Source organism: Chenopodium album, chromosome 21, assembly GCF_948465745.1.
Source record: "Chenopodium album chromosome 21, dcCheAlbu1.1, whole genome shotgun sequence".
Lineage (NCBI taxonomy): Eukaryota > Viridiplantae > Streptophyta > Magnoliopsida > Caryophyllales > Amaranthaceae > Chenopodium > Chenopodium album.
The window spans coordinates 6,781,260-6,804,225 of record NC_137854.1 but is presented as its reverse complement, the minus strand read 5'-3'; the positions used below and the strand labels follow the sequence as shown (position 1 = coordinate 6,804,225).

The window sequence follows — 22,966 nt, the reverse complement described above, 5'->3', positions numbered from 1 at the left end:
TTTCTTTTTTATTTGGTCTGATTCCAACAAAATTAAATAATATGATCCTGAAAAAAGATGAAGTGAAGTGAACAAAGCCTTATAAATTCCAAACAAACCGCACAAGCAATTTTTTTACATTAACTATATAAGGTGAGAAGAAATTATTTTGCAAAGAAAATCTATCCTCTAGTGATGTATTCTCCATTCCCTTTGAATATGATGTATAAAAATCAGTTGTTCTTTTTTTACAGTAAGTTTCCATATGCCATGGCAATAATGATAAAGAATTTTGATGTTACAGAAAGATGATTTACATAATAAAATTTAAAAATAGACAAAAATTTGCAGCTCAGTGTCCTGCTTAATAGATTCTCTGTAAGTGAAGTTCACGGCCAGAAGCCTCTTTGGATTAAAAATCTACAGTCAGACAAAAGAGAATCTAGAGAAAAGTGAGCGACTTGGTACATCATTTTCCGAGCTAGGTGATGCTTCTGCATAACTGCGATAAACTTGTTGACACTTCTGCACCTACCAGCAGATATAGAGCAGAAGAAAGTTAAGAAGATTTTTACATAGTTTTCAATCCAAATATCACTCTTTCTGCAGAGCAGCAAAGATACAGATATAAGTGAGGTATGCAAAGGGAAGAAAAACATAGCCTAGTAATCAAATTGTCACAATGTCAAAGGCATTAACAAACTGAAAGACTGTAACAAGAAAAAGTATCACAATTGTCTTCATAGGAGCAGAACTGCAGAAAGTGAAAAGGAGAAAAACAATGACTGCTGCAAGCTTAAAACAAGTGACCATAATGATTTTATAATCTTTTACGAGTTACGCCCATCACAACTTATCAAAATAGCCAAACAAAATATGCATGTACATGCATATACATTACAATATACGTAGTACATAAACACACATAGGAACATTAGGACAGACCAACAGATTGATTTAAACATTAAAAAGGCAAACAAGCAGCGAAGATCACCTTCACCTTTCTTACAAGTCAAGGCAGCAAAAAATACTTTCAACATAAAACTTAACTAGGTAAATAAAAGTAATTACCTCATCAGGACTGAATTGCAGAAGCATTGCAATTACTGGTAGTAAGGCTTCCACCTCACCTATGCAAGAGAAATTCAACAAGGTTATGCTATAATTACCTCATCGGTACCAATTAATAATTCAAGCCTGCCATGAGGTAGAAGTAAAAAAAACATACATATATTTGTCTAAATAGAACTCTAGATGTTTCAATATCTAAGCTACATCTTATGCATTTACCAGTTTCAAGAAGCTTCAAAACAACATTTTTAAGGTAGGTCATATCCACCCCTTCCCTCTTCCGCGCTCTATCCATACTCCGTAATTCCTCCTTCAACATGTCAACCTGCAAGCACAAATTATTAGGGATTCAGGCTTTCACTGAAAAGCAATTGTCTCGAACTACATCAGAGCTAATATCAGCTAGAAAGAAGTTTCTGAGCAATTGGATCAAAAGTGTCATATTACTGATACTAGTCACCACACAAAAACAGCTGACCTTTCAATCTAGGAAGAAATAACAGTATCGAAGATGTAATGAACACAGAAGAGTGATAGATCCACCCATGTGGTCGTTGAGAAAAACAAGATACACGTAAATGAGTTAGGATTAACCATCCATGACCAACTAAGATCTACAGATGGTTTTAGATCAGAATCTAATCCATCAATAAGAAATCATTTGAACCAAATAGGTAAGGGGAAAAAAAATGTAAATTAGTAATCACAATGTACTCCATCGTTCATTGAACATCAATAAAACTGATTAAATTCCCACCTCCCCAACCCCCAAAGATAACCGCACTAGTCTCATTAAATTACTGAGAAACGAGTCCAGCTGCTAAGGGATCAAGTTGATCAAGGCACCTACCTGTTGGTTGTGAAGCCGATTTTCACGCTCAAGCTCCTCAATTTCCTCCTGAGTATAGAAAAAAAGGATCAGACAAGTGGTATTTTAAATTTAATATTGTTCATGATGGAACTATACCCACTTGAAGAGCTAGGATGTGGCGCTGAGACTGAGATAACTCTTCTTCTCTTTGGGCTTGCTGCCTAGCCAACATCTTGTGAGAGAAAACAGAGAATTAGCAAATAACTTTCCTAACCACTCTACACAAGCGCAACAAAAATTTCAATTCAGCATAAATGCAGCCTGTAGGAACTTCTTAAAAGGAACACGCATACATTGAAATTATCTCTAAAGTGCTATTCTACTTCAATTTAATAATGTTCAACAAACAAAATTTCATACAAGGAACCAAACTAAAGAAAAAAGGTTACAAGATGACACTAATATAGAAACACTGACAAAAGTATGCACGTAAAATCGTGTATGCATCTGAAACAGAGCTAATGTAAGTGATTATCATATCTTGAAAACCTCAGTTATCCACAAACACTTATCAGATGTTTAAGTTAGGATTAACTGATTATTTGCTTCTAAAGAAGATATAATGCATACTGTAGCAAGAAAAGAGAAGGAAGGTATAAAAGAATACCAGAATCTGCTGCTCTGCAGAGGAAGTGCTCAAGGTATCTTGTTTATGTGAAGCTGATACAATATAGGAAAAATAAGCAATCACCCTGAAAAATTGCATCTTTTGATAATAAGTAATAGTTTTATGTGTGTACCTTTCCCTTGAGTATCACCACCACCTTCCTGAAAAGAATAAACAATTTGAATAAAGTAAAATCGACTACAAATAATGGGCAACAGGTTGCAGTTATAATCCAAGCCCAAATAACAACTGCAAGTAAACATCAAAAGAACATACTTTGTGTTCCAAAGACCGTTGCAGCTGATTATTGTTGTTCAAAAGCCTTGAAATCTCTTTGTCTTTATCCTCAAGCATTTTATCAGCAAGATCACGAAATGAATCATGCTCTTCCTACAAACAGGGAGTATAATTAGCCAGTGAAGTATGCAGTAAATCATTCAATGACAAGACAACCAGCAACAAAACGTACTTTCAATTTTTTATATTCACGTCTGAGCTCTTCCATTTCTTTTTGCAGATCTGGCGCGCTGGATGCCTCCTTTTCCGCTTTCATGGCTTCATACTTTCCTGTAATTTTGTAATTTAAATAAAATCTTGCGTTGATAAATTACAGTGGAGCAAGCATTAAAAACTTACCTTTCCATGTTTCTTCCAAATTCCGTAGGTTCAACTCCCAAGCATCTTTCTCTAATTGAAACTGTACAGCCTGTGAATCAAGCTTTGATTCTAAGTTCTTTGTCTGCTGCTCAGCATTCTTAAGAGCAGCATCCCTGGAATGTAGACACATAAAGACATAAAGCAATAGCTACTAAAGGAGTATTTGATTAATTGAAAACTTTATGGTCCTGGCATGTGTTGCCTATTCCAAAAAAAGATATGTCATGATAACCAATACTAATATGTAATATCTAGCTAACAGCAATCTAAGTCTTTGCTCACCATAGTCTGATACATTAAATTGGAAAAGATATCTTCAGTTTCCTACTCTTGATATTTATATTGTGTATACTCTTTAGAATAACTTTAGTAGAAGATTTACTAAATAGCATCATCCTTATATTGGTTTTCTAGTAAATTTACAAGTACCTCTTTAGTAATCGAAATAAACCACTAAACTTCACAACAAAATAACTCAGAAGGCGTATATTATCATAAACAGAAGTAATCAATAAAGAGAGCTTAATCACAACATGATGACCACAACAACAATAACAAAAATTAGAACCTTGCTGAAAGTTCCTCATCATATTTAGCCAAAGCAGCTTGAAGCTCAATGACAACCTTATCCCTTTCCGTAGAGACCAGTGATATTTCATTCTCAGCTTCCTGTACGGCAAAGGACCACACAGGTTACTGAAAAATATTCTTAATTTTCACATTAAGCAACAAGGTCCATGACTATTTGTAGTACGCAACGACCAAACTGTACCACCAAATGTTCATAATAAACTAGAAAGGAAGGAGTGCAAGGGAGTCAAACGAAGAGGACAAAAAAGGAAATGGATATTCGTGATAAGATTATGTACTTTCAATGCTTCCTCTAGAGCTTTGATTTGTTCATTGTCATTGGCTGCTGCTAGCTCTGCATCCTTCTTCTGAAGAAGGGAGTGAGCACGGACTTTGTAGGAAGAAAATTCAGCTTCTAGTCGACTGATCTACAAAGACATGATAAACATGCGATTAAAACAAATTTAAATAGATTGCAAATGCAAATATACAATGTAAAAGCATCAAGACATCAGTAAAAAGAGGGAGATTACAAATTTATAAATATTACAATTAATCATGAATAAATAAATGGAACAATGGAGCAGGTGGTAATGGCATAACACAAATTGTAATGTTTACAACTATGATCCTAGCTTCAAAACCAAATGCAAATTAGCTAAGCTGATGGGGAAAAAAGCTTCTTTATGCACTTGAAGACAAGAAACTTCCACAGGTAACCATATGCCTAATCATACATTATAATGAATTATTGCGGTCCACAATCTAAACATCACAAATATAGTTCAAAAGAGATTATACACATCTAAACCATGTAATTCTAAAAAAATGTCCTCATTTCAAATGAAAAACTAGAAAAGACCATCCAACCTTACAAATCCAGATTTCAGAACAGGAGAACATTGAAACTCAGCTAAAGTACATTAACAAAGGTGATTTGCCCATGATCATAGAATTCATGTGACTCCATTTCTTAAGGTACATGTGAGGTTCTTTATAACTCAACAGTTAAAAGAGAGCCAATGCACGCAACATTTATAGACACAAAGAGAAACACGCCAGCCTTGCTAAGCTGCTAATTTGCTATTGCATGTAAAAGATAATTTTGGTAGTTGGTACCTGTTCCTTGGAGGCTGCCAGTTCTGCATTTTTATCATTGAGCAATTGAGCTTGTTCAGACAATTTCAATTCAAGCTGACCTAGAAAAACAGAAAAAACAGGGATGCTTCAGGAACTCAAGCAGTCAAGCTTTTCTTTAAATTCAATGAGATGTGTCATGCAATAAGATGTGTATTGATTAATTTTTACTTTTGACTTTAACAGTTGCAATCTCAGCTCGCACGCGGCTACTCTCAGCAGTCTCTAACTTCGCTTTGAGGGCTTCACAGGTTGCTTCCCAGCTCTCTTTCTCTTTCTCCTGAATTCATAACGACAATCCAATTTGGCAGCATCAAAAAAGTTGTAGAGACAGTGCAAGAATCAAAGGACAATATTGGAAATTTAAGAAACCTCTTAAAAGAGCTCCAGATGAATACTATTTCAGCATTCAATATCTTAAACAATAGCTTTACAAACTACAGGGAAACTCTTCGACAAATCATGACATTAAGTGCATAGCTTAAAGCAACACAGCAATGCAAAACCAACAAGGAGACTGGAGAAAACCATCCAAGCAGGGGAAAAAAAAATCAAGTTTTAAAGGATACTGATTTTTTTTGAGAAATTTGGCATTACAAGGTCCAAATTATCTATACAGAAAAAGACTGTCAAAAGATATCATGAGGTATACCATTTTTACAAAAGCTGGAAACATAAGTAACAACAAGAAGCAAGAGGTATATGTCCTCTTCCACGAAAATGACCGTGCCAACAAATACATTGCAAGAAAAATCGAATAAGAGAAACCTAGTGCGGTTCCTGACATGATTAATGTGTTGTCAATCACTATTCCAACCAAGATTCTACTAACAGACTAAACATAAGATAATTTGACCTGTACAGCAGCTTCTTAAATTTTGGTGCGTATACCAATCATTTACTGGCGTAAGTGAGCCTAAAGGCATACAATAGATGGTGTACAACTTAAAATTAACAAGAAATACATACATGCTCGTGCTTTTGATGAACAAGTTCTCCTTTAACAGACTCAATAACAGCTTTCAGTCTAGCTGCTTCGCCAGAAGTAGTAGTGTCCATTTCAGCTATTCTTGATTCCTTTTCAGCAACAACTTCCTGAAAAGTTAATTGCCAGACATTACAACAACAGCAAATAAATGGCTTAAAACTCTTCCTATATTAAAAGGATTTTGAATCACACATGCAATTCCCAATTGTGGAGAAAGTCATGCATTACAGAAGCTTATTATCTGCAATGTCAAATTATTCATCTATATTGGTGGAACTTTTTTGGTTTTTTTTTTTTTTTTTTTTTTTTTTTTTGGTGGCGGGGGGTGGGGGGGGGGGGTGCATAAAATATGACTTTAAAAGGTTTTACAATGAAATTCAACCTCATGATTTTTATAAATATATTAGTTTTATCAAATGCAGTTTAACTTATGTTTTAGCAATATAGACTTGTAATCAAGACATAACTTTTTTGTATCATATAAGACCTTAGTGTTCAAAAATTGATAATTAAAAAAATCTCTGCTACATCTTAGTATTTTATTAATTTCAAAAACATATCAATCAAAGCCTTAATCCCATAAATGGGGTTGGCTATATGAACCAAAAATGATTATTCCGTATAGTCATCCACTAAAATCTTCCTCCTTCATTCCTTACGATCAAATATTCAAATGCCTCATGCTCGTGCAAATGAGCAAAGTCATATACTTCATTTCCTTCCTAACTCCTAGCAACCAAGTCATTTTCGGTCTCCCTCTTCCTCGCTGAACCCTCCATGGTATTTTGACGTGTGCAATTAAATAAACTAATTAAAGTGCAAACGCCGAAATTGGTCACTAGTGCCAGGAACTGAGAACTAAATGATCTCAACTAGAGGGGGGTGGAAGGGCAGAAATCGAATAGCCATATGGGAAGGATGAAATATGGGACAAACAGTATTTGTTAATGTGATAAACCGATAATCGGGAACAAACTTTATGTATTACTGTTTTCTATAAACAGCAATAAACTCTGTAGGACATTGCTGTTTCACTAAATACTCATTAATATAGGACGTTGTGATGGGTTGGGAAAGAGAAAGGGAATCCACCACCCGCCTTTTAGACATTACAACCCTAGTCGTGGGATGATCTGGTTATGCAACACATTCATAAAATGATTATTTTGTCCATATTATTCTCCTTTACACCTGTATTGGACTTGTATTAGTTGTATCCAGAAATTCCAGACTATAAATTATCTTCTTATGTCGCTAGGCTCACCACATTGTTAAGGTTTTTTACCCTACTCTACTTTTAACATTAGGTGCAAAGCCCACAAAAGTAAGATCATTAATGCTATTGTGGTTGCATCTGAGATTAAGCCCTGGTATATCGGCTCCATATCAGCCAATACATATAGTTATGGACTGACACAACCAATAACAGAGAAGAAAGCTATAGAATGGTAAAATAGAGAAGAAAGATTGAGGCTTTAATTGACATAAATAACGGTTAACACAATCGATAGGTTTAGCCTATCAAGCTCTATAGTGAGTTTAGCTCACAACTCTCTAATGAGTGACTTGAAGTCACAACTCTCCTAAGGAATTATTCCAAAATTCTGCCAACCCTCTTCTTTCTATCCTCCCTCTATTCCAAGACCTAATAGTAATTCTAGACTTCCGAAAGTACCCCTCCTAAAGCCAATCTATTACAATAGTCCTTTACAGTTTGGTTAAAAAAATGGGTTGGTAAGCTGGAAAACCAATAAGTATTGGCAAATATTCATATTTATCATTCTAGGGAGGCCAAATGGGTTCTAAACCTTTGAACTTGCCACAAGAACATAGATAGGTAATAATAAGGTGCTGAATTTAAACAAAATTTTACCTGTAAAGTAGAGACAGTTTCTGCAGCCTTCTTAAGATCAGATGTTGCTTCAGCAAGTTGCATTTCCAAACTTTCTACATGCTAAATAGAATCAGATCAACGACAAAATCTGAGTAGCACAAAAATATAGATATTATAAAGTAAGGGGAGTCTAAGAAACATCAATATGGACTAGAGTAAGTGTGACATATCAAAGCAATTTCACACTAGAATCACCTTTTGATTTTTGGATGAGAGCTCAGCCATGGAAGCTTGCCGTTTTTCCTCAGCAGCTTGTAATAATACTTTCATGTTTTCCAACATCTACAAGAGTACAATTCAATAAATAAATTAGCAGATGCTTCCAAGATCTACAGCATAGTAAACCATTTTGCTAGGAGGAACAATGTGGAATGGTCAGCTTGACCATGATACAAGACTACAAGCAACAACAGCTAACAACAGTTACACACGAATTTATTCTTCATGCTATTGCTGGGGTTAAAGTACACAATTATTTACTACAGTTTATTGATCGAAAGATGACTACTTAAAATATTACAAGCATAACACCAAATCACTGACCAAGTCATAACAGGATTGAGAACCCTACTGTTAAATGTTAATCCTACAATTGACCCAAGAATGGACCTACAATGTTGAGATTCGTGCATAGAAATCATCCATTGATGATAAGGCTGCAGAAAATGGAGTTTATAGATGATCAAGCTAACATCTAATTCTAAGCACAAAACTACACATTGAGCTCTGAATAATTAGCATATTAAGGCACAGAGATAGACTAATTTGCATTTCAACAAAAAAAAAATTGCATCTCTGTACAAGAGAAGTTAAGAACTGGTCAACCTTGCATAACTCAGAAATTTAATCATATACCTGTTCCTTCTCCAAAAGTGACTGTTGCAGTGCCTCAAGAGCATGTTCCTTGGGTTCCAATGAATGACGGAGCTCTTCAATGTTATCTCGAAGCCTGCATGTAATAGCTAGTCAAATTAACAATTTTATACAAGCAAAGCTAAAATAGTAATCGTTTCACAGCAAACAAATAAAGCAAGGAAGACAATTAGGCCCATCCCATTTCAGATAACCCATTTTGTCTCCCTCAGTATAAAACATCTATACAAAGCAACAATATGCTGGGGTATTTGGAGGTCCAACTCTATGTTTTCTTACCTTTCACCAGACCACACCAGATGAAAAACCAAGGAAAATTTTAAAAGACAAAGTTTCCATATGAGATTAAATTATAAGTTATACCTCCACCTCATTAACTTGTACTTTAAAGGCATTCGTGAAAATTTTAAATTAAGGTTTAGGTTTTATACATTTATACATGGAATTTCTAAATGGGTAATGCCTGAATAAAAAGAAACAGAGGTTGAAAAGAAATACAGGCTAATAGCAGATATATCTTCACAGGATGTCAAAGGTCAAGCTCACAGAATATATCATATATATACATATCTAGAATTTTATAATATAGTTGACTCAAAAGTTTTGAGAAAGATCTTAATTATTGTTTTATTTATTTACTTTTTCGAAAGAAAGATCTTACTTATTGTTCACACTTCTTAATTGCTGCCTCTCCCCATCCATTGCTTTTAATGCTTCTTTAGCTTGTTGTCGCGTGCGCTCCAGCTCTTGCTGCAATGCTAAAAGTTGAGATGACACTTGTTCAGCTCTTTCATTTGCATCACGGAACTGTGCTTCTAAATCATCCTTTTCCTAAAATTTAAAAAACATAAACAAGTATAATATTCAAACTCCTGAAGAAGAAAAGAAATGCCAAAAAACTTATTGCTAGAATTGTCGATAAAAAAAGCTGTACCCGCCCGTCAAAAACATATTGAAAGGACCAACTCCCCATGCTTTTACTGCCACGAGGAAAAAAGCCCATATAAGCTTTGTCCCTTTTCTTATTCCAAGTTCAGCTCTAAGACAGATTTTTTGAAAAAGACCCAATGAAAGGGTTAGTGATCTAGTAATCTTCTCTGCATTCTCCCTAAAAATCTACTCAATGGTCTCTGAGCAATAGGGCCATAGGGGTAAGGTTTCCCACACCTAGAACCCCACAAGCCTCCAGATTTTTACTCGATGATTGTTTGTGGTTTGTACAAGCTTGTGAAATCGTCAATCTTGTCCCTAATATCTTAAATTTGATCCTCTTCTTTACACTATTTATTGTACATTAATAATCAACATAATGAGCTACCATGGAATAATCGACTTCTTTTACCAAGCTCAATATGACAGAAAAAGGATGTAAACATACAAAAATTAAGAAATCAACATTGTGGGATACGATATCTATGAAGTTTAAAAAAAAATAAGTTTTAACAAACTTGCTGACTATCCACATTGCCCAAAGTGGTTCCACAACCAATATCACGATTTCAAACAGCCAACCACATTCAAGATTATCTCAGTCAACACCCTCTTAGTACGCTTAAAGTAAATTAATTTCTTAACTATTCAGAAAAGAAATTTAAGTACTCTACTGAGAATACACTGAACATATCTCTTTTTGAAAGAAGTCCAAAAGGAACATATCTCTTGATTATAAGTATATTTAAAAGAAACAAATTAACCTTCTGAACATCTTGAATGCGCTGCTTTGCCCTTTTGTGAAGCCTGCTAAGCTTGGAATCAAGCTCAGAATATTTATCATCTCGGTCTTTGATTTCTTGTTCCATCTTTTGTTGAGCTGCAAACAGAAACAGTAAAAAAAAAATTAATATAGCTTCCACATCTAACAATTTATCTTCAGATATTACATAGTTGCCATACTATGACTCAGATCTAAAGGTCAAAGGGTAAATAACAGACCCTATAAGAAAGCCCACATCTAAAGTCATACCTCTTTTTTTAAACATGAAGAGCAGTTCCAACTTCCAAGTCACACATAAATGCATTATTTTCACTAAAAAGGAAAGGAAAGGAATAACTGACCTTCGACAAGCTTAGCTGAGAACTCTTGGGCTCTAGCATCTGCCTCTGAATATGATTCTCTCAAGTGCTTCAGTGCCTCTTCTGCAGCACTCCGAGTCTGTTTTTCTTCCTGCAGTTCCTTATCTAAGGACTCTATCTTTTCCTGTAATACTTTTACATTATCTGATGCTGCATTGTCTTGTTCAGCCTTTTGATTTTGCTGGGAAGATCCATTTAGTTCTATGCCTATATTTTGCATGTGCAAGCCCTTGATCTGAGACTTAAAATACTCATTTTGAAACTTGAGCTCGACAACCATTTGGACCAGCTGATCATGAGTACTAATAGAACCAGACTCATCCAGATCACAGACCCCATTCTCCCTGGGATGACATCCATCAGAATTCATTTCGGTCAATTGTTTAACCAGTTTTAAATCATCCTCTGCTGTTGTTTCTATCATTCCATTGACATCCTCTTCCTGGTTCAACATTGACCTATTTTCTGAAATACCCAATTTCGTAGTCAATATCTAATACTTTAACAAAAGACACCCCTTGAGAGTTGGTTAAACGAAGAAAGCATAGAGCTAATTTATAACACACTAGTTTCTATCTATACATCAGCATTTAAACTGATTACAATACCAACCTTACAGCACACATTTGACAGTCTCCTTATTCCACTTCCAACAATTTAAAATAGAAATATATGCAGCACATCTCTACTCGGAAACAAAATTCTCATAGAGTAAATCGAACTAGCATCCTAATAATATAATTAATTTCAAGCAAAGATGATATAATCAATGTGTAATAGTACCATATACCAATGCATACCACACATCAACAGATAATGATAATAGTAAGAGAATAAACAAGAGAAAATGCTTTTAGTAACTACGTATTACACAGATGACAGAACTATTACGGCGAAATAACAAATCCAAAAATGCTCTCTTCTCCCCTTCCCCTTCCCTAACCGTATCCGCTCACTTAGAGATGTAGGTTGTGTAACCAAGCTAATTGAAACCTTGACATTTCCTGATCTCGCATACTGAAGATCGAATCAGACGCCTGGGTTAAGATTCTCAATTTTATTTTATTTTCAATTGAAGCCCCACATAAGTTCCTCAAACTATTATGGAGTTCCTCAAGCTAATATCTCAGATCATAGCTTATTCCACAGGTAAATTGTGGCAAAATCAAAGTATATAATCACACTATATTACTAATTTAAAATCATCAAACTAATCTATCATCCACCAAATAGTAATTAAAAACCCTAATTTGTAAATTGCTTAAATGCAGCAACAAATTGAAACCTTGGCCAGCAAAATTGGCTTGATTTTGGCAAAATTAGCCCATAATTACTCAATAATCAACCTCTGACATCGATTTAACAGCTATAAAAGAGTCGAAATCACCAAATTGAAGGGATCAATCAACCGCAAAATCAATCAAATCGAATTAAAGCAATCGACAAGCTGAATGATAGCTTTGATTAATGAGAAAGTAATCCACTAAAAGAAAAGGAAATTAAGACTTACCTGAAAATATCAGAGAGATCGAGAAAAAGTTGACAGTAAGATTGAGTGGATCAGTGGATCTCGCACTGATGAACTCCTGTTATTTCTTCGCGCTTCAAAATGAAGACAAATTCTACTTTTTAACAGCTTTGTTTTGGTGGGGATGAATATGTGTTTTTTTTTTTTTTAAACTCTGTAACAGTTTGTGTAATATAACAGAAAAAAGTTACTCCATTAATGCTCATTCAATGTTTTCTTTTGTCTACGATGACAATAACTACATACTGCCACTACGAGCAGAGCAGGACAAAATAGGGTTCGGTAGGGCTCAGCAGAGCAGAGTAGCTAAAAAGAACCGGGTTTGAGTATATAAAGTGAGAATCTAGATTAGCTTAGTGGTTGGAAACCCTCCTTCCACGCCTGTGAGAGGGGTTTGATTCTCATCCCAAATTCTCCGTATATTAAAAGTGAGAATCAAGGTTGGCCTGACGTTAAATGCAGATAAATTTTTGTTTTGGTCTTGTTCGGCAATTAGTTGTTAACTATTTTGATTTGTTATTAGCTGATAGTTGTTTACATTAGATATTTTGACTAACTAATGCTAGTTACGTAATTAGTTGTTTACGTAAAAGAATACTCGGGACGCTAAGGTGGACACGTACTATAAAAAATCTACAAGTGGTTCATTTAAAATATTTTTAAATTGTTCAAAAGAATCTCTTTTGTATTCTTATATTGTAAGAAAACAAGTGAAGAGGTGGGGTAGTAAGGACTAAGGAGAGAGAAATTGTGAGATTTAATTGGATTTTGGAATATGTGGTCTCATTTCATATTTGTCTATTTGGTAACGTGTCAAGTATTTTGAGATGGGTGAAAAGGGGAATTGTGTTAAGTATTATGGGATGGAGGGAGTAACTGTTTCCAATGTTTACACAATTAAAAGCTCTTTCAACTCAACAATACATCTAACATTCAAAATAGCTTTTTTAAATGGTCAAAACTCTTTTTGCTTCAAAAAAAACTCTTAAGACTTGTTTGGTTGAATCTTGAAATTTTATTTTCTCATGTAATTGGATTTCTTAGAAAATGCTAAATAATGTTTGAGTTACTACTGGTAAGCCGTTCTATTATATAGAAAGTGGAATTTCATAAGAATTTATGCTTCTCATGAATTTGTCAACCAAAACCCACAAAAGAATTTCAATTCTTAAAAACTTCGACTTCCCACATATTCCATACTTTGCTTGTCAACCAAACGACACTTTAATGTATGCTTGTATCTATATGGTTTAAGACTTAACTCTTGAGATAATTTAGAGGTGATCAAGTATGGCCCAACCCCGCTAGTTCGACCTGGAAATAAAGCGGCTTTAGTTTAAAACTCAAGTTCGGTCCGGAAAAAAAATCACATTTTTACGAGTTTGAGCATGAAAAATAATGTTAAGATCCGGTCAAACTTAAATTTTCTATAACCTCTAGATAATCACATAGTACTCGACATTAAGGATGGAAAATGGGGTGGGGCGGGTGTAAAGAAGGATAATACCTCCACATCCATCCCAACCTAAAAATCTTATACCCATGGTTTCAAAAAATCTTATACCCATCCCTGCCCCACCACCCATGGAGGGTACAATTCCCACATCCATACCCACCTCACCGAGTATAAACTAATATTCATTCCGCTCCACCAACTATCCATACCCACCTCAAACCCGCCCCATACCCGCTACTATAATGCCATATTATATCACAATAATATGAAAAAATTATCATTTCTAACAAATCTCTAATTTCAATATACTTGGCGGAATCCATACCGTGTTATGTCATTAATTTAACATTTCATTTTGATTATATTATTATACTCAGCATTTAGATTCTAGACACTTCATGTTTCAACCTTTACAAAAATTAGCATAGGGTGGATATGAAACGGTGTTGGAGCGGGGCGGGTTTATTTTAAGATCCATATCCACCCCATAAGTCCATAACTATGATGGGTACACTTTTTATACATCCCCGCTTCATCACCAGCCAAACCTCCCATTTGACCCGACCCACTGCAATCCTACCCGACTCCCTAGTACAATAAAATGAACCGAACAGATCTGATGGGCTACTTATAAAACAGCAGAGGCTAACCCTGATGGCCCGTACAAATCAAAGAAATTAGAAACCAAAGAAACAATCAGTCGCTTCGTTAGGGTTTTCTCTCGATTTCCCTGTTTGGGTGACCCAGAAAACGTTTACGAACACGATGTACGGCTCAGGCTACGGTGCAGGTTATGGTTCTGGCTACGCCTCTAGAGGGTATGCTCTCAATTACCCCTTTTTCTTCTGCTTCGTTTTCTTTAATTTTATTATTATATGATATGATTTCATGATTTAGGGTTTTGTTTGTGTCGAATTGATGATTTAGGGTTCTGTTCGTGTCGAATTTGATGATTTTAGGGTTTTGCTTGTGTCGAATTTGATTGATTTGGCTTCACACTTATGTTAATTTACGTGAAATCGATACACTTAATTCTAATTATGTGATGCTGTATGTCTGGAACTATTGTTGGTTAATTTGTTCTTTGGATTATCGTTGACTCTTTATACGAATTCCACCATGTTTGAACTAGTTTTTTTTTGGTATGAGAACGTATGCTTAATATTCAAATGGAGTCGAATTTGTGAAAAGAATTTTAATTAGGTTAGATGGTTTTTTCGTTTAGCCCTAATTTGGTAAAAATATATTGGGGCTTTATAAAATTGTTGATTGGCATTGCTTGGTTCGGTGATTTCATGTTTTTGTGTTCTTGAAGAGGGTAGGTTGTTTATTTTTAATTGTGTTTTTAATTATTTATGGGATTCAGACTTTAGGTATTACTCCTAGGAAATTCTGGGTTGGGTTTGGTTATATTAACAGGTTAAGTGGGGGATTTTTTTTCTTTGTTGGGTATGAAAAGGGCAATGTTGGGAAGCGGGGGGGTTTCGGACGGGTACGAGGTCGGCTCAAAGAGACAAAGAATGATGGAATCAAATCCCTACTTCGCAGTGGGAAGCGGTCAAGCAGGATACCCGCCTTACAACTATGGAAGCAACTTTCAGCCTTCTGGATTTCCGGTGGTGCGCCTCAGAGGTCTTCCTTACAACTGCACTGATATCGACATCCTTAAGTTCTTTGCTGCCCTGGACATTGTTGATGTCTTGTTGGTCAACAAGAATGGGAGATTCACAGGGGAGGCGTTTGTGGTGCTTGCCTCAGCAGTGCAGGCTGACCTTGCCCTGAACAGAGATCGACAGAACATGGGTCGTAGATATGTGGAAGTTTTCAGATGTAAGAAGCAGGACTATTACAATGCTGTGGCTGGAGAAGTGAAGTACGAAGGAATCTATGACAATGACCGCCCAAACTCTCCACCAGGTCGCTCCAGGAGGTCTGTGGACAAGGACCAATTGGATTACACTGAGATCCTTAGGATGCGCGGTCTTCCTTTCTCTGTAACCAAGACAGACATACTGAAATTTTTTGGGGGTTTTAAGGTGGCAGAGGATAAAATCCACATAGCAAGCCGAGCAGATGGGAAGGCTACTGGAGAGGCATATGTTGAATTTTCATCCTCTGATGAGGCTAAGAGTGCCATGTGCAAGGATAAGATGACAATTGGTTCACGATATGTAGAGCTTTTTCCCGCAACACCTGAAGAAGCAAGGCGAGCTGAGTCAAGATCAAGGCAATGAGGAGTGTACTGTAGTTAAGAATTTCAGTTGCTTTTTCAGTTGCTAGATTGAGTTTACTGTTTGGTTTCATTATCACCTATAGAATTGTACTTTGCCAGTTTGTTAGTATAGACCTCAAAATTGTCATTTACTCTAGGTTTTCTGCATCATAATACAAGGGTTTTAAAAACTTATGGATTTATGCATGCTGTTTATATGGTCTGTCTTGTTAAAATATTTTTGCAGCATCTTTCCTTGGAAATTTATTTTGTAAGCATTTCACTACATCTGCAAATGTACTTGTACTTTCTGTACAAGCTATACAGCCATACAGGTACATGGATGCTGCCTCTTGCTATATTAATTGTCACTTATGGTGGTGCCTTGTCTTATTTTACATCATTACATGTATGGTTGTCGGTTGTGCCATACATATATGGAGTATAATATATGCTTGGATCATTGGCTAAATTGCATAAGCACCTCTGTATTTTACATAGTGAAAGTAATATGAACACGACTACTATTTGATATTTCTACATGGTGCTTGTGTAGTCGTGTTATTATTAGGGCTTACTTGTAACAGAGATATATATACTAGACAGCTCCTAGCTTGATGAAGTTAGCTTGGGTGTAGATTAAGTAATGGATTCTGTATATTGGTCGACTTTGAAAGCAGCTGTATTGGGTTTGTCTATGATTTTCAACGGTATTTGTTATCATGGTAGGTCTTAAGTGGATCAATTTTCAGACCTCTCTATATCTAACCTTGATTCCTAAGTATTGGAAGTCTTGCCTAGTAATGTAGAAAATGTTTGAGAGGTCTGTAGACTTTTCAGGACTCTGCGATGTTTCTAGATTTAATAATGGTGTGGATATTCTCTCAACCCGTCCCCATATCTCATTTTCATCATAACTTTGATGTCATGTATCTGTATTAAATTTAGCGAAGAACCAACAACCAGTCAACCATTGATCCTGTCTGCTATCATTGCTCCGTGTTGTACGTTATATTAAGTAATGGTCACGTACATGTAGATTAAGTTCAAATGTCATAATTTATTATTCTATTCGATTCGTTCGAGTTTTATGGTGATTATGTTCACAGATTACTACCAGTAGTATCGGAGATGGTAATGTACAGATTACACTATTTATAAGAGGGGAACTTATCCCAAATAGGCAGTGTTTTCATGAATTGCAAGTACCAAAGATATTTGTCTAATCCTCCCAGGTGGGCAAAGCAAGACAACCTTTTTAAATTGTAAAGCAGTTTACTGTTTTTTTTAACTTTGGCTTTTTATGTTTGTCTTGTGGTTGTGATTATTCCGTCTTTAAAAAATAATGGCCTTTTGAACTTTAATCAATGTGAGTGTACTTTAATCCAACGTCAAATAATTGTTGCTAGTGTCTTGTTGCTTTATTAAAAATAAAATTAATACATGTTCCGCATGATTAGACTAATTTACGTAAGTATAATAGTATAACCTAGGTTTATCCTAGATCTATGGAGTTAATTACTTGCTAATTGCCACAGCTACACTTTATAAATATCTCATATGGAGTAACTACCAAATTACCGTTATGACTTATTAACTTTTCAACTATCTTTTCCGTATAATGTCCTTCAATTGTACCAGTGCATGTACTGTATTGTGAGCTGTGATGTACCAAGTTGTCCTAGTAGTGTTTGTCTCTTAATGTTCATCCAAATTTCTTTTTATCCTATCCCTTTAAGTTTGTTTCTCATTGATCAATGGTCATCACAAATGGTTGTAAACTTGTAAGGGATCGTGAGTGTCAAAAGAAAAGCAATTTTACGGTAGGTTATGTCCGAAGAATCTCACGTAGTAACGCCTCACACTTACTTGTATTACATCCAATCCAATTTTAACTTTTTTTTTTCTCTCACCCTCCAACTAACAATTTAAAAAAACAACCTTATCTTATCAGCGCAAACAAAAGGAAACTTAAGAAGTAATTGTATTGCTACACAAACACATATATTATTACTCCGTACAATCTTATTGTTGCATGTGTGTGTAGTTGTGCACCCCACTTGTATAGTTGTACTACATGCATTAAATTGGCCATGGACTCTTTTTGTAACTTTGATTAAGAAGAAAAAATTGTACAAAAATAGTCTTCTATCAAAGTGGAAAGAAAAATTAATTTCACATGGCTTAATTAATTGCATGGAGCATCACAATCTATATAGTTATACCACCATGTTGCAATCTACTATCTAAAGCATCTATATGGTTAGTATGGACTTTACAAGTTCCATATCCTTATCTTATAAAAAGCATATTTTACGTTGTCTAAAATAAATTTATACGAGTATGAGTCTAAGTTAGGTTTACAAATGCTAACAATGACAATAATCCGGTGTAACTTTGAAGCATTGAGTCATTGATACTTTGTATAAAAAAATATTAAATTTTAGATCTTTTCATTCAAAGGCCTTGTGCGGTCGTTCACCTTGCACATACTCATAACCCGACTTGAATACGAGTCACAATAACGTCAATAACTTCTTCTCAATGATGTGCAATAATATAGTATAGATTTTCAAATGCAGTCTTTGAATTACTTGCAACTTGCAATCAAATGCTTTTGTTTTTTAAGGAGTTGATAAGGACAATTATGCTAAATTAAATTCTCCTTCAAAAAAAAAAAAAAAAAAAAAAAAATTCTCCTTCAAAAAATACACCTAATACAAAAATTAAAGTTGACCAAAAATACAAAACAGGAAGAGTATTTTAACTACAAATTCTCAGAATTGGACAAACTACACAGCAATACTGTTATTACCTGAGAAAAGGAGAAGAAAGAGGAAGAATTTTCAACACATTTTCTCTCAATTTTCCCTCTCTTCCTCTCTTTCTCTCTCCTCCGTGACAGCTACTACCATTGCAGAACTGGGTTGAAGAACAAATTCAAATGTAAACCAATATTCTCAAGTAAAAAAACCCAGATATTAAAATGGGTAATTTGATGGGTTGCTTTGGAAGATCCACCACCCCAGATTTACTCCCTGAAATTCTCACTCCTAATACTTCTTCAGGTACTCCCTTTTTCTCTTTCTTTTGCAATTCTTCATTTTAAATACAAAAAGTTTTCATCTTTTTTAGTGGGTGTTTACAATTTGTTGATATTTTTAGTTTCTGAAACTTTGGTCTTAAATTTGTTGTTTATATGAAGTTAATCCCTCAATTTTGCATTAAAATAAATGTGATTTTGATTTTTGATATTTACAGGAATTTCAGGTAGAAATGCATCAGGAAAAGGGTATTCAGAAAGCAGTAGTTCAGGATATAGTGGATTTTCCTTTGGAGATCAGCTTAGTATTGGGGAAACATCACCCAGTGGAGAATTGTTGGAAAAACCCAATTTAAGGATTTTCAGTTTTGCAGAATTAAAGAATGCTACTAAGAATTTTAAGCCTGAAACACTTTTGGGTGAAGGAGGGTTTGGGAGGGTTTACAAGGGTTGGATTGATGAGAAGGGTAGTGTGACTTCTAAAAGTGGGTTGAAACATGCTGTGGCTATTAAGAAGTTGAATTCTGAGAGTATGCAGGGTTTTGAAGAATGGCAGGTAATCAATTCATTTCATTTCATCCTACAATTTTCGGTTTTGATTTACGTGGTTGCTAACTATAAGCATTGGATATGTTTCGTAAAATGAACGTAATATTAGTTTAGGAATGCATGACAAAATCACATGTCGAGTGATGTTATTAATGTTTAGCGAATGTCCTGATGCTTATTGTTTCTGCTTTTAGCCTCTTATGTTGGGCTGGCTGCCTGGCTAACTATGATTACCATTCAGTCACCAGGAGTTCTAGATGCTACTGTTGGGGCTGCCTGGCTAACTATGATTACCATTCAGTCACTAGGAGTTCTAGATGCTACTGTTGGGAACCAGTAAGCGTTGTCGTTGAGGGCGAATAGTAGAACCTAGGACTGACTTTTAATTAGGTTCTTTTTGTGATGATGCTTCTATGTGTTAAATTTTAAATGTATAGTATCTGATATATTGATTGTGTATAACTAGCATTTGTTTAATTGTAAAAACTTTAAGAGGTAAAGAGTAAAAGTTGTAGTTAGGACTTTTGCATCAAATAGGAAAGAAGTTACTTACCTCTTGGATAGTTGGTAGGTTAATGGGGAGGCAGTTGGTGTTGTCCCCCCCTTCTTTTGTGACTTTGGTTCTTTATGCATGATGTTGCTAAGGTCTAATTTCTCAAGTTGTGGTTTTATATCTTTTTTTTATCAGCATTTCTTAGTCTCGACGACTGAAATTTGATTTGTTAGTCTTCAGTAGTTGAACAAAAACTTGGTATCATTATCGTAAAAGTTAGGCTATTATAAATACTGATCAGAATTTATATTTGACATTTTCAACAAATCGAATTGCTACAGTGCTGATAGTTACTGCCTAATTACGCATGTATATGTTGGAAGTCATGTAAAAAGATATTAGTGACCATTTCTTAATACTGTAGCAGCTAATAACTGTACTGTTCTTTTGAAGTACTGAATGAACCAAGATGGTTAAGCAGGATGCCAATGTCTTGAGTTTATTAGTGCAGGTATAAGGGCTTCAAATCAACCATTAAATTGCTCATATGCTACCCTTTTTTTTTTTTTTTTTTTTTTTTTTTGTCAGTTTGGTTTTAATAAAATGAAAAAGAGAATTCCATAGTTACATATAAGGGGTAAAATTCTGTGCATGTATCCAGCTGATGAATAGATGATCAGTAGGACATCCATCATCATAATGCATCGGGTTTTGTTTATAGTTAATTTATCTGACAGGAAAATCTTCCCATTGAGGTCGTGTCTTACTTGCTGCTTCTGCTAAAAACTGCAGTCAGAGGTGAATTTCTTGGGAAGGCTGTCCCACCCCAACCTGGTTAAATTGTTGGGATATTGTTGGGAGGATAAGGAATTGCTTCTTGTGTATGAATACTTGCCGAAAGGAAGCTTGGAAAATCATCTATTCAGAAGTAAGTTTAAAGAGATTGATTGTCGACAATGCCATGCTTTCAAAGAAAAAGCTAACTCTCTTTTAATTTATAGGGAATACCACCGAACCACTCAGCTGGAACAGGCGGATGAGCATAGCTTTGGGAGTAGCTCGTGGCCTAGCCTTTCTGCATAATTCAGAAAATAAAGTGATATATAGAGATTTCAAAGCTTCAAATATACTTCTTGATGTGGTATTGTGGACGATTATATACTATTTTCTTTATAATAGCTTGGCTACTGTGGTAAAATGTTTAAATGCTCTGTAGTAACTACTAGTAAGTACTAAGTAGTAAGACAATGAGAATTAAAGGAAGCAACGTATAGCTATAACCTCATTACTTAGGCTGTGTAACTTTTTTTTTCAGAAATCATCTTAAATCTCTTCTACTGATGTGAGAATTTGGATTATTTTATTTGACAATATGCCACTTATCTCTGCACACAAATGATGTATTTATGTTAATATACTTGTATTTGACAAGGATAAATTTAAGCTGCACTGTTATTACTAAATTGTTATGGTTGTCAGGAAATTGCTTGTAATGTTCATTCATTTTGCAGAATTATGATGCAAAGATATCAGATTTCGGTTTAGCTAAACTGGGGCCATCTGTTGGAAACTCGCATGTGACAACCAGAGTCATGGGCACCTATGGGTATGCTGCTCCAGAGTATGTTGCAACAGGTGATATTTCTTTGTGTTTCTACACATGGCAGATTTTATAACTTTGAAATAATGAATTGATGATAGATAGATTAAGGCTAAGCACATTTTGCTGAAGTTTGTGTACCCAATGTTCCTCAGGTCACTTGTATGTGAATAGTGATATATATGGATTTGGAGTTGTGCTGCTTGAGATGTTAACTGGGCTGCGAGCAGTTGATTTGAACCGACCAAAAGGGCAGCAAAATCTTGTAGAATGGATGGGGCCTTATCTCTCCAACAAAAAAAAGCTGAGAATCGTCATGGATTCACGCCTTGAGGGTCAATATTCGCTCAAGGCAGCATTTGAGTTGGCTCAACACACTTTAAAATGTCTCCGCACTGATCATAGAACTCGCCCTAGCATGAAGGAGGCAGTGGAAGTGCTACAAAAAGTTGAAGCCATCAAGGTCAAAGAAAACAGAGGACGAGCTGGAGAAAAATCTCCATCTAACGGTAACAAATCTGATAATTCTCGACGTTCTCCTTACCATCCACGACACCATGACCCAAGGACAAAGATGGGATCTCAGTCACCGAAGGAGCGGTAAAACTGCAAAATACAATCTAAGACAGAGGTTTGCTCATGAAATTCCTGAAATACATGATGGGTTCTTTTGTTAATGAGCGATTTGTTTACCGTGTCAAGCTATTTTTGTTGTTGATGTTGTCAAATTATGTTGTAAATTGTTTGGTTAATGAATAAGGGGCTAATTTATGAGATAAAAGCTACGCGCCTTGCTTATCTTCAAGCCATATTAATTGATTGCTTGTAGTTCATCTTATTTAGATTTCCTAGTCTAATTCAGCTTCATTTTGTATATCCAGTGATTTTCATATGGATAACGTGATTATTATTCACGGTCATCACTATGGCTATCATAATTCACGGTAACCTCTTGGTGAATGTAAGTTAACCTCTTGGTGAATGTAAGTGTGTATGTACATAAATGAGAGGATTAGTTGTGAGCGTTTTGTTTGCATATAAAATAGCATGACAAAGTGGCAACTTTAAAGTTAATCACAACAAGCATGATTGAGACAAGTTTTCTTCCAAAAGTCTTGAATTATAGGCTGTGTAACCAACTGTGATCACCCTGATAAGGATATTATAAACTGCCGTGTCGTTTCAAAAGAGCATGAAAGGTAGCCAACGCAACCAGATTAATTACGTTGCGATGGTTAGGTGAGATTATATGCAATTATTAAGGTCTTATTGATTGATGTATTCATCCAGTCATTCTCCCTAACAACAGATCGTTGTCTTTAATGAAATACCGGTACCAGTGGCAGTAATTTGTGTAGTTGGCAA

At 35.3% G+C, this 22,966-nt stretch overlaps 3 protein-coding genes across 4 annotated transcripts; 2 read left to right on the top strand and 1 right to left on the bottom strand.

Annotated features, from left to right (window-relative positions):
- Positions 1 to 162: 162 nt before the first annotated feature.
- LOC145600232 (protein GRIP-like) lies at positions 163 to 12,399 on the bottom strand. Its single transcript, XM_081656145.1, has 22 exons — positions 12,231 to 12,399; positions 10,703 to 11,185; positions 10,342 to 10,457; positions 9,309 to 9,478; positions 8,630 to 8,723; positions 7,970 to 8,056; positions 7,754 to 7,834; positions 5,862 to 5,987; positions 5,064 to 5,172; positions 4,875 to 4,954; positions 4,055 to 4,183; positions 3,754 to 3,854; positions 3,165 to 3,298; positions 2,998 to 3,095; positions 2,805 to 2,918; positions 2,662 to 2,689; positions 2,529 to 2,581; positions 2,022 to 2,093; positions 1,901 to 1,948; positions 1,270 to 1,375; positions 1,051 to 1,109; positions 163 to 510 (listed from the first exon to the last, which is right to left on the bottom strand). The coding sequence occupies exons 2-22, from the start codon at positions 11,172 to 11,174 to the stop codon at positions 406 to 408; spliced, it is 2,382 nt and encodes a 793-aa protein (XP_081512271.1). The 5' UTR covers positions 11,175 to 11,185; positions 12,231 to 12,399; the 3' UTR covers positions 163 to 405.
- A 1,963-nt stretch (positions 12,400 to 14,362) lies between these two features.
- On the top strand, positions 14,363 to 16,160 carry LOC145601514 (uncharacterized). Of its 2 annotated transcripts, none has more exons than XM_081657546.1 (2): positions 14,363 to 14,522; positions 15,253 to 16,160. In XM_081657546.1, the coding sequence occupies exons 1-2, from the start codon at positions 14,498 to 14,500 to the stop codon at positions 15,936 to 15,938; spliced, it is 711 nt and encodes a 236-aa protein (XP_081513672.1). In that variant the 5' UTR covers positions 14,363 to 14,497; the 3' UTR covers positions 15,939 to 16,160. The 2 variants fall into 2 exon arrangements, with proteins under 2 accessions (XP_081513672.1, XP_081513671.1); XM_081657545.1 differs by having other exon boundaries at positions 14,364 to 14,522; positions 15,164 to 16,156.
- A 2,532-nt stretch (positions 16,161 to 18,692) lies between these two features.
- Positions 18,693 to 22,608, top strand: LOC145601115 (putative serine/threonine-protein kinase PIX13). The gene is made up of 6 exons (XM_081657057.1): positions 18,693 to 18,984; positions 19,178 to 19,515; positions 20,794 to 20,929; positions 21,003 to 21,142; positions 21,513 to 21,636; positions 21,757 to 22,608. Exons 1-6 carry the CDS (start codon positions 18,903 to 18,905, stop codon positions 22,203 to 22,205), a joined length of 1,269 nt encoding a protein of 422 aa, XP_081513183.1. The 5' UTR covers positions 18,693 to 18,902; the 3' UTR covers positions 22,206 to 22,608.
- The last annotated feature ends 358 nt before the right edge of the window (positions 22,609 to 22,966 follow it).